At 46.1% G+C, this 16,867-nt stretch overlaps 2 protein-coding genes across 4 annotated transcripts in view; one reads left to right on the forward strand and one right to left on the reverse strand.

Moving 5' to 3' along the window:
* LOC144159369 (uncharacterized) overlaps window positions 1-15,258 on the reverse strand; it is a 39,313-nt gene extending 24,055 nt beyond the window's left edge. The window contains exon 1 of the mRNA XM_077690805.1: window positions 15,090-15,258. Within this exon, the coding sequence (XP_077546931.1) occupies window positions 15,090-15,152 (63 nt within the window). The 5' untranslated portion in view covers window positions 15,153-15,258. The remainder of the gene's footprint in view (window positions 1-15,089) is intronic.
* The window catches only part of LOC144159372 (mutS protein homolog 4-like), a 98,420-nt gene that overhangs the window by 32,288 nt on the left and 49,265 nt on the right, over window positions 1-16,867 (forward strand). The window lies entirely within an intron of this gene.

A 16,867-nucleotide genomic window follows, 5' to 3' on the forward strand; every position in this document is an offset into this window, starting at 1 on the left:
TCACCTTCTACCAAGCACCAACGAGCAAGTAGTAAGCACAGATTGCTTTCTCATCACTTTTACGAATCCTTATCGCCTACCACAATGGTGTGATGGACAGTAGTGCGATGGAAAGATGGTGTGGTGTGCCTTGGTGTCATTGAAAGCTGTTTTCGATGTGGAGGACTTGAGTGGTGTCAATGACCGTTAGAAGAGCACACAAATATGGCAAGGTGCAGCCAAAAAGCTGTAGCTAAGGCACATCAGTAAGCAAGCTACTGCAACTAAATCAGAGTAATTGCTGTTGAACCGCACTGTTGGACCGCACCGTAAGAAGCCCAGAAGATGGACATTCTCAGTGTAAGAAAATACTGAAGTTATATACTGAACAAAATACTGAAAATACTGAAGCGTACGCACGGGAATTCAATGCATTTGACATCGTTCGTGAACAAATTCAGGACTTCAGAGTGTAGTCCGGCATTGAGGAAAGTTTCTGAAATAGCATCCTTCGATTTTCCTTTTCTTGAGGCCGGTAAATAATCCTGAGGCGGGTTTTTACGCAGGTTAGGCGAGTTACATTCCCCGAAAACGCGATTTCGCTGTCATGGTAGACCACAATTGGCGACTAAATTAAAAGTCTGTCATAGTGATCATTATGGTAGAACAGTAAGTTTTTCTCCGCACAAGTGTTGATCGGTGACGTACTAACCACACTCCCGCAGAAAAGGTGAAGGTGCAGGGCACTATAACGGTGAATCTAGCGAGGTGAAAAACGTGTAAATGAATGTGCTCGATAGTTTTGACGCGACTTGACTAAATGCATTTGACTTGGCTACATGATTACGACGTAGCTACGGGATGCACGTACATAACTTCGAGGCCGCAACTGTAGAGTTGCCGCACAATTCCCCGGATTTCTCGAGTAAAGGATGGTTTCTGCGGCTGCTGGTTACGCTGTTTGCCGTCTCAATTTCCGTATGGCGAAATTTCCTCAAAAACGAAGTTTTTCGCTTCTCCGGGGGGATTTCGTTGTGGGCTTCGACCGATCGGATTACTTCCTTTCCGTGAAAATATTACTAGTGTCATCAGACGATAACCAAATAATGCCAGTGAATTGCTTGCTTTATTCACTAGTGCAGTAAGGGTAAATGTACTCATTCGTTTGTGATTACGTTTCAAAGAAACGAAGTTTTCGATCAGTATTGCTGCGTTGAGTTACACAGCAGCGCTACAAAAGCGCCTAACGGCCTAGCAACTATAGCCAAACCCCGTAAGAACATTCCTTAGCGTGTTTTGCCTTGGAACATCAAATATTTGATACACCAAATGCAGTCACATGTTCAACGAATTTTATTCAGTAACCTTTTTTTAGGCCCGTACAAAATTGACAACACCGTCAACGCTCGCGAAATGAAACCGCAGAACGAGCTATTTCGCCACAAGGCTATTCAATGTCGGATACGCATGCTTTTTTAACAATAACAAAAAAAAGGCTGTCCCGCATTGTCGAAAGAGCGCTTTTTTTTTTCTTCCCCGTGGGAAAGCTTTCCTGCAAAGCTTTCCTGCAAAGAGGGAAAGCTTCGCTTGAACTTCGCAATTCCGCACGCATGCCGTTGCGACAGTGGCTGGTTTGGGCTCGTCGGCGATCGTGACTGTAAAGAAAACAGACCGACCCGGGGCACGCGTTACGCAACGAAATGCGCGCTCACGGCACTGTTGCGATCGGTTGCGCCACGATCGCTTGCACCATGAAACGTCGACGAGTGGCGCGTATTTTAAATTCTTATCCCCCCCCCCCCCTCCGTCTCTGTTACGCTCTCTTGTTCGGCATTCTCTAAACAGCCTTTTCTGAAACGAATGAGGCAAACGAAGCCGATCGAATTAGGTTCACTGCGCTCGACGGTCGAAGAGCGAACGTGCCCTCGGGAGCTCGTCGCTGAATGGAGCGGGACGATAGGAACGCGCTTAGGGGAGCGTGTATACTTTGCGCAGCACTGCACGTAATTAGTAGGTTCGCGTGGCCAGATGCGCTCATTCAGGGCGGTGGCTTACGGCAGGACGAGAGCGCAAACGTAGGCTCCGCTGAATTATGGGAGGAGCGCAATTTTCATGACTTTAAAGAACAAAAAACAATGTTCTAGTAATTTACTTAAGTCGCCGAAAACTTGACGCGCGGTTGAGTCGGGCGCTCAATCGAATTAACGGAATCGAATTAAAGGGTATCGCTCCTGTTGATTTGAATCTGATCCGCACTGTGAAAGACTCGATCCCTACGTTTTAGGGGGACTTCTGTCCTTGCGTAAGGACATTAAGGACATTTGAGCTTAGAAGGTTTGGTAGATGATTAGAACAGAATTCGTAAGATGGTGATGTGGACATGCGATCAATAAAAATGTCAGGAGTATGCGCTACTGTCTTTGCGAATGCAACTCTAGTAGTGCAGGAAAGCCGCCGCCCGTAGCGTCGATTGCGAGAGTTTTTCAAATTGTTGAACTCGACTTAAAATTTCCTTCGCAAACACCGTGGATTCAGTGCAGGCGAAGTCGAGTGGATCCCGACGTAATGACTCGGCGAAAAGTTTCGTTAACAGCGCCGTATTTATTGTGTTCCGGATTTCTATGAGAAGTTGTTCAGTGGTGAAAGACCGCGCAGAAAGAAATCGATTTGATGCAACCGTATACAACTCGAAAGTAGGAATCCCGCACCACATGAATTGTTTGTTGACTATGAAGTTTGAAGAAAGCTGTGATATTGTTTTTTTTTATCTTCTATCTATACTTACAATGAACCATCTAAAAATTTGTTGACATACGTACCACAAAGAAATAGGAAGGTTATTTCCTGTCAAAAGTAAAAAAGAATACAACCGTGAGAAAAAGTGCGTGTGAAAGCATACATATGTCGCGTAAAAACACACAAATATCGCTGTGTTTCTTTGGAGAGGGTTACCTAGTCTTGCGTTAATAAAGTCAATAAACGTTTTGACTGAAGTTGCGCTGTAAATAGAAACAGTGATACCAAGAAACTAGTTCGTCTGGATTGAAGTTCGCAGAACTCGAAGGGTAATGGGGTGGAGGGGGGGGGGGGTGATTAATGGCGGTGCTAAGAAGAGGCAGACAAAATTGTCCCCGTGCAAACTCCGTTTGCCTTTGTGCGATTTCAAAATCCTTTGGTCATAGCTCTGAGCAGCTGGGAAGAGCACTGGGAAGTGGAACACTTTTTCTTTTTTAATTATGGTAAGCATAGTTTGCTGCTGACCATATCTTTCCTAAAAAAAGTCTTTTCGAGCAACAAAAACAAAATAACGGAGAAATTTATATCAGTCAAGTGGTCTTGAACTTCAGTTTAGTAATAAACGTATTTCGGTAGCACATCCTTGTTTTTTTTTTTTTTAATCCTTCCTTTTTTTTTTGTTGAAGCTCGGTCACTAGAGTTTAACCTCACTTCGGATTTGTGACCAGCTATTGAAGGCAATTGCGAAACGAGAAACGGCGATCCCATTGCGAACCATTATACGCTTGACTGAAATCGAGGGGGGCGGGGTGTATACCCTCTGAACCAGAGAGCGTCTGCTGCTTTCGAACCTGGTGAGAAAAAAAAAAGGGGGGGGGGGGGGGGTACAGAAATATAAAAAAGGAGAAAGAAAAAAACACCAATCTTATTTCACTTTGCGAGGGCAGCGCGCAGTTGTAAAATCTCGGAGAAAAATTAAACGACGAAGTTTCCTTCGTGCGCGCAGTATAACGCAGCTGGCCGCGACGGCGTTTGGTGCAGGTCAAAAACCGAAATATTGACAGCACGACACGCAGGCTACTGAAGCGTGCAGGAGCTGGAAATGGCCGGACGGCGCTGTGGGTGACACAACTTCAAAAAAAAAAAAAAAAAAAAGAAAAGAAAAAAAAACCCAGCGCGATTTGAAAAGGGCGACAAACAAAGCCAACAATTGTTTGCGTCTTTGCGACAGGGGTTTCTGGGTCAATAGACCTCCCCCCTCCCTCCCCCTGCCGACTTGCGACGTGGTGGTAGCCGTTTCTTTGTAAAGGGGGCCCGTGAATGTGTGCGCACCGGACTGCTAACTAGTCGCGTTAAAAGGAAGACTTCGTTCTGGGTGAAAGACCTCACTGCGAGGGCTACGTTTATTAGAAATTGAACCCCCTCCTCCTCTCTTGGTTCATCCTTCTTCTTACGTCTAACTCTGTGAAACAGTTCCCACTTCTTCTATTTTTACTGCCTTTCTTTCTCTGCCTTGTCGGTTCCCCTCTCGCGCTGTGCTATCTATCTATCGTCAAATCGTCTCTTTTCCAGCTGTCTATTTCCGTTAGCATTTGAAGTCATCTTTTTAGATTATTTTCTCACTGTCATTTCTTTCGTCCATTTCCTATTCTCTCTCTCTCTCTCTCTCTCTCTCTCTCTCTCTCTCTCTCTCTCTCTCTCTCTCTCTCTCTCTCTCTCTCTCTCTCTCTCTCTCTCTCTCTCTCTCTCTCTCTCTCTCTCTCTCTCTCTCTCTCGCTCTCTCTCGCTCTCTCTCTCGCTCTCTCTATCTCTCTCTCTCTCTCTCTCTTGGATGGCTCTCTCACCGCCTATCCTTTCATCATCATCATCCCAATCAATCAATCAATCAATCATGTTTATTTACGTGCCCAGCAACAGCCAGAGGCCTGAGTGCTGGCGCACGGGTAGTTACATGAAAACAAAATACAAGAAACATATAGCAAGAAACAAACAAGCGACAAGACACACAAATTGAAGTAGTGAAAATGACAAATACAGCACAGGCGGAGCCTGGGTACAGGTAAAAAATAAAAAAAGAAGATGCCTATGTTGCTCTGCCTGTCGTAAAGGCCACACGACAGGCAGAGCAACAAAGTTTGACAGTAATACAACAAAAACAACGGAGTGTAGAGACAAATGATAATACGAACAAATGACAGTAAACAGTTTCAAAAATAGGCAACTATCAGTTGGATAGACACAACCGCAGAGAAACCAAATTCCAGAAAAAAAGAGCGACAGACATATCATAGGTGTTTAACATACTGTATTCAACAGCGCTGTACGGTAAATTGTAAAGGATTTCTGAAAGATGTCAAGGCGTTCAAAGAAGCGGTTGTAACAATTCTGTATTCTGCGCACAGGAGAATGATTGGAGTTGCGCGCAGCGGTCAAGAACGGGCGATGCGACCTGGTGGGCTTTTGTGGTACACTAAACTCTAAACAGTTAAGCAGGTCTCCGCAAGAAAGGTCGCCATGAACAATTTTGTGAAGAAATGTAAGGTCTGCACGCATACGTCTGCAGTTCAAGGAAGGGATGGAAGGGACTATGGGTAAGTCAGAATCAGGATGAAAACTGTGATTGTGATGACGGTGCTTACATATGGATAAAACTTTTTCTGCACACGTTCTATTAATTCACTACTAGATTTGGAGATGCCGTTCCAGGCAACAGAAGCATATTCTAACTGTGGTATACATATAATAATAATAATAATAATAATAATAATAATAATAATAATAATAATAATAATAATAATAATAATAATAATAATAATAATAATAATAATAATAATGTTGCCTCCGCCATAGGCTAACAACCGCTCCTGTGTTGCGTCCCGTTGTATGTGAGGTTTTACGGCTTGTACATAGTTCATTTGTCGATTTCATTGTAATTTCCCATACCTTACATATTCATTCCTTTCTCCTTTTATCCGTATACCCTCCCCTCAGTGCGAAGTAGCAGGCCCAAGATCACTTTCTCAGGCCGACCTCTTCTCCTTTTCAATAAATATTTACTCTCACTCTCTCTCTCTGTGTCTTGCGTCAACCGGATCCATTTTTGCCTCCCGAATTTTTCAGTTATCTTTTCATCTCAATTTCGGTCTTGCCCTACTTGCAGCTCTGTACCTCGGTCGCCGTCATGTTACTCGACCGGTTGGCTCTTCGTCCGCACTCTGTATCACATCGATGAAAAATCCACGCTTATTTCCCTAAATTATTCCGAGGTTGGATGTGTCGTCTTCACGAGTTTGTTCCTCCTACTATATGAAGCTCGTTCCCTTTCCCTAACCATCGCAGCTATCTTCCATCATGTAAATGAATCCTTGTTTATCTAAACTGCCCAACATCCCAACGTCGTCGAATGCCTCAACCCCACTACTACGCTTCGTGCGTGTTATTTCGGGGTAATTTGTGATCGACCCGACTTTTTTACGTATACGGCGTGTGTCGATCGCCTAAATGGTTCCTACGAAATGCCAACCGCGCGATGCCACGGCGGTTGATTGGAGAATGGCCGTAGAGAGCAGGGTTGAGCGCAGGCCAACCCTGCGCTGATCATCGATCCGGCTGCTTTTTACGGCTCAATAGCAAAGAAAGCGTGCGTCGCGCTCGAGAGAAATGCCTCGAAGGGCATTTACTATGTAGCAGGGGACTAATGAACTGAAGCCGCCGAGACGTATAGTACGCCGTCGCGTGTCGTTATGTGAGCATGCTGACGTGAACTGACTTACAAGTAGCCGAAGTGCAATGGTAACAAGGACGCAAAGACGGCATCTTTATATATATATATATATATATATATATATTCATACATACATACATACATGCATACATACATACATACATCCATACGTACTCTGGAAAGAAAAAAATCACAAAGAGCGCGAGAAAATAAGGTAAGTAAAGGCCATGAAACCGACTGTATATTACTGGACTTTCAAAAAGCATTCGATAAGGTTTCTCATGCACTTCTTATGCACAAACTCTCTTTTTTGGGATTACCCGAAAATATTCTTCAATGGCTCCGGTGCTACCTCAATGGGCGCTACCAAAAAAGTTGTCAGTGGAACCGACTTGACCATAAAGTCTGTGTCTTCTGGTGTTCCTCAGGGGTCAGGGCAGGGGCCATTGCTATTTCTGATGTTTATTAATGATATAGAGGAGGGCATTCAGTCGAAAATCAGGCTTTATGCAGATGGCGGTGTTTTATACAGAGAGATTAATGACCATTCCGTTAAAATAGCACTACCATCAGAGCTTGACAAAATTTATTCTTGGTGCTGCACACGGTATATGCCCTTGACATCAGTAAATGCCAACAAATTCGATTTTCTAGGAAACGCGTGCCTCTCCCAGCAGAATACAGTTTGAATAATGTGCTCATTCCGCAAAAAAAAAAAAAAAAAAAAAAACTAGGTTAAGTGTTTAGGAGTAATCTTTTCAGCTTAACCTAGAATCGTCCCACTGAAGCAGTGTCTTTCAAAGCATCACCCACTCTGAACTTTATTCGTAGAAATTTTAGACACGCACCTCAGGAAGTAAAGAAACGGCCATACTTGTCAAACACTCGGCCCATCCTCGAGTACGCATGCGTTGTGTGGGATCCCCACACTCAAAATCTTATCGACCGCCTAGAATCCGTTAAGAACCGTGCTGCTCGGTTTGTAGCTCATAATTACTAGTTTCCTACTAGCATTACTCAAATAAAGAACTCGATTGGCTGGTTTAACCTTTCTTTGCGACGGACACGTTATCGCATTTGTTTCCTTCGTGATTTATACCTTCAACGCACTGCCGTTACCAGGGATCTATATTGACAACCACCAACCTGCGTATCTACTCGGCGAGACCACCAATTTAAGATAAGAAAGATAAGAGAAATACCTGCGTGTACCTCAATTTTTTTAATTCTTTCTTTCCCCGTTCCATCAAGCATTGGAATCACCTCCCGCAACACGTTATGGGAATGAGAAGCGACGATCGATTTTTTGAATTATTAACCCATCATTTACTCAATGAGCGGTACTGCGTTTGTGTCTTTTCCCTTCTTGCAATATTTTAAGATTTGTCTTGTATATACCCTGATTGAAGCCCTGTTTTGGGACTTATTTTATGTCATGTTTCATGCCTTTCAAGCAGTCCTTACCACATATCGCGCAATTGTTAACTGCGGTGCTTATGCTTATTTGTTTTCATATTGTTGTTTTCTTGTATATTGTAATTCTTTCTTTGTAAACATTTTTCTCTTACTGCAGCATTTGGAGCTGATACGCGCAGTTCTTTATGCCTTGTAATAATCGCCCCCTACTGCAATGCCCTCGGACGAACTTAGGTGCGGAAATAAATAAAAATAAAAATAAATAAACAGACACACGACAGAAAAAGATTAAAAATGAAATTTACGAACGGTTCAGGAAAAGACATTCCTATATATAAATATATATATATATATATATATATATATATATATATATATATATATATATATATATATGTATAGCGAATCATAAATGGGAAATGAGACAGGAAATGAGAAATGGCAATTAAGACAGAATAAGGGTGGGCAGTCAAGAAAACCTCGGAAAGCAAAGGGGGGAATGCGGTAGGTCATAGAAACAGATGAATTTTTTTAGTCAGATAGAAAGAGGTGAAAAAATACCCGCCGGGTGTGATCCGAACCCACGACCTCCAGAATACCGGGCTGGTGCGATGACCACCACGCTACCGGCGGGGCTGTTTCCCCCACCACTTTCTTGGGTATTTATGTCAAGGTATTTTTTGTTTCCTGCACTTGGGGTGGTAGCCAACGCCACTCGGACTACTCGGGGTGAAGAGGACCTTCTTTTTAAACCCGGGCCGTGACTCGAGTGTCTACGACACGTCGAGAGTGGTCGACCAGCGTTGAACCCTCTTAAGCTACCTTTGGCACCAAGACTGCCAGAACAGAGGCCCTCGCTCTGCATGTAGCGAATCAGAAATGGGAAATGTGGGGCTCGGTGAATTAAGACAGAACAAGGGTGGGCAGTCCAGAAAACCTCGGAAAGCAAAGGGGGGGAATACGGTAGGTCATAACAACAGATGAAGAATTTTTTGAGTCGGAAAGAAAGTGGTGAAAAGAAATATATATGCAGGACAAAACGGTAGTCCTGAATCTGGTCTGATCCGTAGTACAGGTTTTTCTAAAGCTCTTCCGTTGCCCGGTGGCGCATCTCTCTAATTTAATTCACTCCCCGCAGCGTCCGGAATCCCGGTCAGCCCTCCTGTTACAGACGTGCAAAGGCACTCGGGAAGTGCTTTTCGCGACCCGCCAATAAAACGACGCACGCAAAAAGAACCGCGCATCGCCTGCTGCAGAAAGCACTTCGCAACAGACGGCCGGCAATGACGTGCGCGCAAACACAAATACTCACTTCGTCCCCGGAAAAACCTAATATCAAGGCTGGACCCCCTCCTCGCGCGTAAAATTCTGTAATGCGAGCCCATCAAAACAAACGGCTCTCGATTCGCTGAGCTGTGTGCTCGCCGCGTGTACATGCAACACGCTTAGTGGAGAGAGACGCTACGGGCATTTCCAAATGGACGGTCATTTATATACTTCCCGACTGAGTCCCCTCTTCCCCATTCTCCTTCCCTTGCCGTCATTTGGCCGGCAAATTCGCTTCTATGCCGAGATGTGATCGAGGCCAGGAGTTCACGTTTTCCTTTATTCCGTTGCTTTGTGTAAGCAGTCGCGTCATCACGGAGTGCTTTGTCTTAGAAGGGTCTGCAAAGGAGGCTGATGGAATTATGGGAATCTTAGCCAGGGGATTTTGGGGAGCGTGTATAGGAAGAAGGGGCAGCCGCTGGAAACGGTTAACGCTGGTATTCACCTAGCTGCGTTCTTGTAAGGGTGAAAACTTACTACGTTCTGATACAGGTACGTTGTGGTAGCCGTTTAACTTTCGAGGTCATTGAACTTTTCTCTGTGTCTCCTCTCTTTCTCGCTCACTTCTCGGAAACGGCGGGCACCGTTCCCGTGAGGAGTAACTGAAAGTACATGGTGAACCTTGGAATTTGTAGGAGGTTGCCTTACGCAGGCTAACAAGGCTGGCTGGGGCGAGAGTAATTTTGTAGCGTGAGCTACACTGGCCGAGGTTGAGCAGTTCCGCGTGGCTCCTGGAGAGCCGTGCTGCGCATGCGCGAGGAGCAGTGACGCCTCACGTCGCACAGCTGGCGCGCCGGAGCCGCCGCCGCCGCGACTAGATTGGATTGGAAATCGTTTTAGCAGCAGTAAGCATGATAATCAGTTAATCCTAGACAACCAGGAAACCTAAGAATAACCAGCTGTACCTTAGCTCGCGCTACGTATATCCTGGCATAGCCGAGCTAAGCCACTGCTAATTTTTTCGTTAAATTGAGAACTTCGCTAGCTCGGAAAGCAAGAAAGCGTACGGGATTATCGTTGAATAGTAGAAATTTATTCGTTAAACCGGAAAGCTCGTGAACCCGGGTTTTCGTGAGAGTTCATTCGTGCCGCGCTCGATGTCGCCGAAGTAGCTTTTACTTGGTTCCTAGTAGAGGAAACTAGATAGCGACATTCTGATGATTGCTTGGGTTTAGGCGAGCTGGTTCATATCCACTGTAAATTTCAGCTTAAACGTAAATAATGAAGAGAAAAGGTAGGGAATAAAGCACGGACACATCATTCTGTGCGTGTTCTTTTTTTTTTTTTACCCTTCTCCGTTTTTTACGTTTGAGATGAAATTTCCAGTGAACCTTATTAGTACTCGAGCCACGGCGTCCCGTCTACAACGTATGAAGACAAGATTTATGTCTCCCTCCATTCTGTACTTGTCTCAAACTTCCGGATTGCAGCACCACCCCTTATTTCCTGCTTTCTTTTATCCATCTCGTGGACGCTCACGTTAAAAGACAGCATCGCAGAGGCGAGACAATGCAAGTGAACAAAGCGCGTTCCGTTTGTTTTCTCTCCGCTTGTCTCGTCCTAGCGCTATCTTAATGCTTTAAAATCGCGTACCAACGGATTCGTTTCCGCACTGCACTACGTTGATCATATTTCGTCGCGGTACACAAATGCGTCGGGACAGTCGGGCGCACTCTCTCTCCACGCCCTATTGATCCCTACCATTTCAGGCGCCCTGTCGTTCGTTTTGCTTTCCTTTCCGGGTAGCGTCTCCCGTTCCCCCTTTCTGGGCCCGTGCTCAGGCCGTCAACGGGGCGCCTGCGAAGCGTGCTCCACCGCTGAACGGGGAGGTGCACGGCAAAGCCGCCCTCGCGGAGACCGTGTGGCGGGGTTGTTGAGTTGTACGAGGGGTTTGACGAAGTGACCGCGACACGCCTTTCGTGGGGACCTGGGCAACGCTTTGATAGGAGTGATTTGGCACGGTTTCTGGAAAGGGAGCTGCAAGGGGGAAAGGCGTCCGACAAAGTACATTTGGTTCTTATTTTGGGTTTCAGTTTTTGGCGGACACAATCGGTTGACCAATGATTTCGATCAAAAGTTGGTTCGGGGGACGCTGAAATTCCGCCGGAGCTCAGTCGCAATGAAAGATAGGAAAAAAAAAGGGTGGAGCACGATGAACTAAAAGCGGCTGTGAAAGAGGTAAAAATAAAATAAAGAAGGAAGCTACGGAAACCGGTCTATCCTTTATGATGGAATCGTTTGCAGACTAATAAAATACGCCAGTGTGCCACTGAAAGAGAAGACGTTCGTTTGATGACAGCCGTCACAAACATTCGTACAATAACGCGTGCTTCCGCGGCCCTAGAGCCACACTGTTTACAGCAGGAAAATACCGCCATTTTTTCTTACAGTGAAAATCCGTGGTGAGGGGCAGCTTGCAGACCGGTTAATGTGCATTCAGTCTTGTGCGTATAATTTTGTTGTTCGCAGTTTTTCAGTAATTATAACAGAACTAACGCAACATTCGCGTGCCGGTGAGGTGGTGCCTTAGTGGAGAAGGCCGGTATAACTTGAAGATATCCCGCAATGACACGGAACACTAGCGTAGTAAGCTTTCTTGGTTATAAGACTTTAAAACCTCCCATAATAACACGGAACGCTAGTGTTATAATCTTTCTTTTTTATTATTATGTAGTGAGCCTACATTATAAGTGTCGCTAGAAATAGAAATATCGAAATCGCTCTATGGGAGCATGGATGCCATCTTAATATGATGGCGTAGCATAAATGCTGAGCCATTACGGTGAGCATGCCGTATAATTGGTGTCGGAAAACCATCGTCTAAGGTATTCCTAGACAAAACTCAAAAACATTGCGGTCCAGAAATCTCTACTTTCTTCAGCCAATGTTTTTGAATCCAGCAAACGGTCACGGCGCTAGAAATTTGCCCTAAAAAAGAAAAGAAAAGGAAGAAGAAGGAAGAATTCAACACTCGGTACATTTAGAGGGACGATGAAGACAAAATACAAGTTGATGCATGTTGAACCACAGCGCAAACGACGAGACAAAGGACGATAGCAAGAGGACACACGAAGCGCTGGTGTGTCCTCTTGCTATCGCCCTTTGTCTCGTCGTTTGCGCTGTGGTTCAACATGAATCACCAACTCGCCCAAGTTTGCACGTTGACAAAATACGTTTCGTTCATTAGAAAGACCGCCTCGTTCCGATAACAATTACACCGATTTTGTCGCCAACTTCGAACAAATGACTGAGATATTAAAGAAAACAGATAAAGCAGTGGCGAATTCGCAGCCACTTTCCGGCGATTTCTCCGTGGCCTCACATATTTTTGTTTGTGCGACTGGCGGCCACCGACCAAAAGCCACCGTCAAGGAACATTACTGGGCGATTGTAGTGGCGCCTTCAGTTCCGTTTGGTCGCGTCACCTGACTGCTAACAGGAAGTTTACGCATTGGCCGTTTTCGATTTACCAGAGTCGGATAGTCCACGGGCAGTTCTAGGACTGCCCTCGGACTGGAGCCCCGTAGGTATGCATGAGAAAATCGTGCACCGGATCGCTCCCCGTGAAGTCCGCGGACTTGCTGGGACTGGTTAATCGGAGACGGCCAGTGTGTTATCCGTGTTCTAAAGCGAAGCTTCAGTGTTCTTACTGATAGCGTCTGTAACGCGAAAACGGCGAAATGAAAGAAAAAAATCCCGGGCCATCTCCACAAACGGGAAACCTGGGGAGGGGCGAAGCATGCAGTGTATAAGTGAATTCTTGGAACCTTGGCGTTTTTGCCAACGGAGATGAAACCGTTGGGGGGTAGAGGTATACAGCTTTGCTGTAATTACGTCTCGTGGCTTTGAAGCACGAAGCTCTCCAGCGCGAGGCGTAAACGAGTTTTTCGGTGTTTTAGTACAGTGACTACATGAGACGACGATTACGACGGCGACAGGAGACGCCAGCAGCACCAGCCTTTAAGGGTCCTTCGCCACTAAAAAAACGCTTCTCGTGGTGGGAATCGAACCTGCGTTCCTTGCGTTAAGAAGCCGGCATCTATCGATTGCCCCGTTTGGACATTGTCGATGCAGTTTGAATTTGAAGAGGGCCGCAATGGACGGGCAAAAATCCTGCACCCCGCCGTGTAATCACTGCGATGATCCGTCACGAGAAATCTTCGCGTTCAACCAACGTCCTCGTTAGACGGAGCGGTGACTGTTTTTTTTTTTTTTTTTTTGCTGATCCATATTACGTCACTCCTACACATATTCCGTCACTGTAGCGCGAAATATGGACGCTTTTGAATATTTATTGCGTTTTTTTTGTTAACGTCCTTCGTGGCTGTAATGAAGCTGAATGATTTACCAAAGGCCAGTTATTTCAAATTAACCAGTTTCATTCTGTCTTCACGGCTCCTTTAACGTGTGTATGAATAATTAATTACCGCTGCCGTATCACATATTTAATGACCGTCGCGATAGCCCTTTAACAAGGTTGCTGAATAAAACAAAGCCTCCTAGACCGCGGTCTTGCGCGTGTCCAAAGGTCACGGCGTGGCACTCCTGACATTTGTGATCAATCGTTTATGCCGTGCGCGCACTCGGGTTACCCACAGCTACGCGGAGGGAATTTTTGACGTGGCGTTAGCTCAAAGGACAGCGTAGTTGGTCCGCTGGGACAACTCGCGCGCCAAGGTTTGTATCGTTACACCGAGAAACACGGCATCGTGAGTGGACCGGCACAACTTAATCCGAGCTGATTGATATGAGTGACTAGCCGTGGATGGTTAGGGTTGGTTAGGTTATGCACGTACGGTTTTAGAGCACCGCTGCGACGCCATAGTTAGCCAATTTCCCCTACCACACGTTCTATCGTAACACTGGTTGCGGAATATCGGTAATTTATTCTTTGTAGAGCGCTCAATCATGAACGCGTTTTAAAGACACCACTGAGGCTCATTTTACAAATAAGTTTGTGTGCAGAACTAACTTTTTTAGCCGTAGTTTTTTAAGCAACTAATTTTTGAAGCGTGCCCAGAATACGCGCTGAAGTTAGACTCAAAAAAAAAAAAATCTGAACGTTGAGAGTGCATTCCGGTTATACATCGGCCCGCTTTGAGGCATCGGTAAGATGTAAAGGGAGAACATTCCGCCTTTCTTTTTTGCTTAATTTAGCCTGCCCGGCTGCTTAATTTTTGTAAGCAAGGTAATCAACAGTTTATCCATGTTCAGGCTCTCAGGACGTCCTTAATTCCAGCCCACTGACAAAAATATATGTACCGTGCCACCGGAATTTCTGACAGAAATCAGACGCAATCGCCCGTTTTGTCGTCCCCCGTCGACATTTGCTGGCCCACACAACTGACCGATGCAGAGTTTGAGGCGTCGAACTAGGCCACTCAGTGTGGCAGCAAAAAAAGACCCAGTTGTAGCCCGGGCTTCACTAGTATTAAATAGCGATCTTCAGGATCGTTGTCCAACTATGAATGCGTTGTATTCTTCGCCGACCGAAACTCGTGCGTAATGCTTACTCCGCGGTATTCGCTGAAATCGACGTTTCTGGCTCACAGTTCGAGTCGTTGAACTGGGCCATTTAGTGCGTCCGCAAAATAGTACCCAGTTGGCCGGGCATGAGGGTATTAGAGAGCTATCCTAACCCGACCCGTTCACCGACTGTGAATGCGTTATATTCGCAAAATAGGGCGCAGAGCCCGCGGCTTGACTAGTATTAAAGGACGGTGCTCAAGTTCGTTGACCGACTCTGAATGCATCGAATTCTCCGCCGACAGAAACTCGTGCGCAATGCTTACACTGCGGAATTCGACTCTCGAGCGGAAATCGGTTCGGTTCCTCCGGTGGGACGAACGGGTGATGCAGTCCCGTTCGCGGAGAAGGGGGTCAGCAGCAGAGGCTGTAGCGCGCTCACCTGCTGCAGCTGTCGCCATCTGAAGCACCCCCAACAGCTGGTGGTGGTCGGCGTGGCCGCCATGGCCTCGCCGCGGGTGGTTCCGTGACCGGAGGGGCCCCCGGCGCGGTTTACCTGCGCGCCGTTGCCCGCCGGCGATCTACGCGACGGGGCCTAGACGTCGCCATTCTGGCTGGCGCCTGCCCCCGCGCCGATCGATTGCGGACGTCGCAGACGACGCGCCGGTGCGCGCCGCCGCCGCACAGCGGCGCCGCTTACCGCCCCGCGCCGGTTAGCTCCTGAGTCCATGGATTCGATTACCGCGCACTACCTGGGATGATAGTATCTCGCGCTACTGCGATCCACAGTTGGATGCGTGAGCGCCGCTCGTCATTTGATGCAAAGCGCTAGGATTTTTAGGGGCGAAGCACCTTAAGGCCGAGGCTTGTCCGGGGTCCGTGCTCACGGCACAGCACCGCGTAAATTGAAACATCTGTGAACAAAAGGTTCACAAAAGGTTAACAAGAACAAAATAAAAGGTTCACAAACGGTTAGAGAGCGAGAGAGACGCACAGCACCGTGTAAATCGAAACATCTGTGAACAAAAGGCAAAAGGTTTACAGAAGGTTAACAAGAACAAAATAAAAAAGGTTCTCAAAAGGTGTGTGTGTGTGTGTGTGTGTGTGTGTGTGAGAGAGAGAGAGAGAGAGAGAGAGAGAGAGAGAGAGAGAGAGAGAGAGAGAGAGAGAGAGAGAGAGAGAGAGAGAGTGCTCCTGGAGAGCCGTGCTGCGCATGCGCGAGGAGCATTGGATTGGATTGGATTAAATTGAATTGGGTTGGATTGGATTGGAAATCGTTTTAGCAGCAGTAAGCACTCTCACGGGTGATTTACGGTAAGAATGAGCCCCAGTGCTTCGCCCACTCGTCATGATTCACTTCGTGGAGATGCTCGATTTTTTTTGCGCAGAAATATTAAACGGGTAGAAGAAAAAAAATTACTGAAGATTTATTTATAAATTTTAGAAAATGCGTGAGTATTTAGTCTCTTTCCTTCGTGAACTTGAAGCCAGCCAATGCGCACGCCTTGTTCTGGCGTCAGAAGTCCGCAACCCGGTGCTTCTCGCACGCCCCTCGTACGCTGTGCCAACCGTGATTAGCGCGCTAATTGTTCCAGTGGTCGCGTTTACTTGCTTTAGCAGCGGCATTTATTGTTCTCTAGTATCGGCATTTCGTCGCCGTCTTTCCCACTCCTTCCTTTTGTGCCACTTGCACTGGCTGCAGACTCGATTCTACAACGCACACATCTGCAGAGGTCGGCGGACTCACTCATGAGTCCACTCACTCAGACTCATTTGGACTCAAACTCACGCGCGAGTTTGAGTTTGAGTGAGCGCGAGGCTAGTGCGGCATGGTGAGTTGAGCTTGAGTGAGTTTGAGCCCGGCTGAGTTTGAGTACGCCTGAGACCGAGTGAGTTCTGAGTCTATTTTGAGTTAGAGTACATTTTGAGTTCTGAGTACATTTAAAGTTTTGAGTCCATTTTGAGTTTGAGCCCATAATGAGTTCTGAGTACATTTGGAGTTTTGAGTCCATTTTGAGTTTGAGCCCATTTTGAGTTCTGAGTACATTTTGAGTTTGAGTACATTTTGAGTTCTGTGTCCATTTTAAATTCTGGGTACATTTTGAGTTCTGAGTCCATTTTGAATTTGAGTGCATTTTAAGTTCCCAGTAAATTTTGAGTTTTGAGTTCATTTTGAGTTCTGAATACATTTTGAGTTTGAGTCCATTTTGAGTTTGAGTA

Source organism: Haemaphysalis longicornis, unplaced genomic scaffold (assembly GCF_048455015.1).
Source record: "Haemaphysalis longicornis isolate Haplotype H1 unplaced genomic scaffold, Haemaphysalis longicornis Haplotype H1 scaffold_10, whole genome shotgun sequence".
In the NCBI taxonomy this organism is placed as follows: Eukaryota; Metazoa; Arthropoda; class Arachnida; order Ixodida; family Ixodidae; genus Haemaphysalis; species Haemaphysalis longicornis.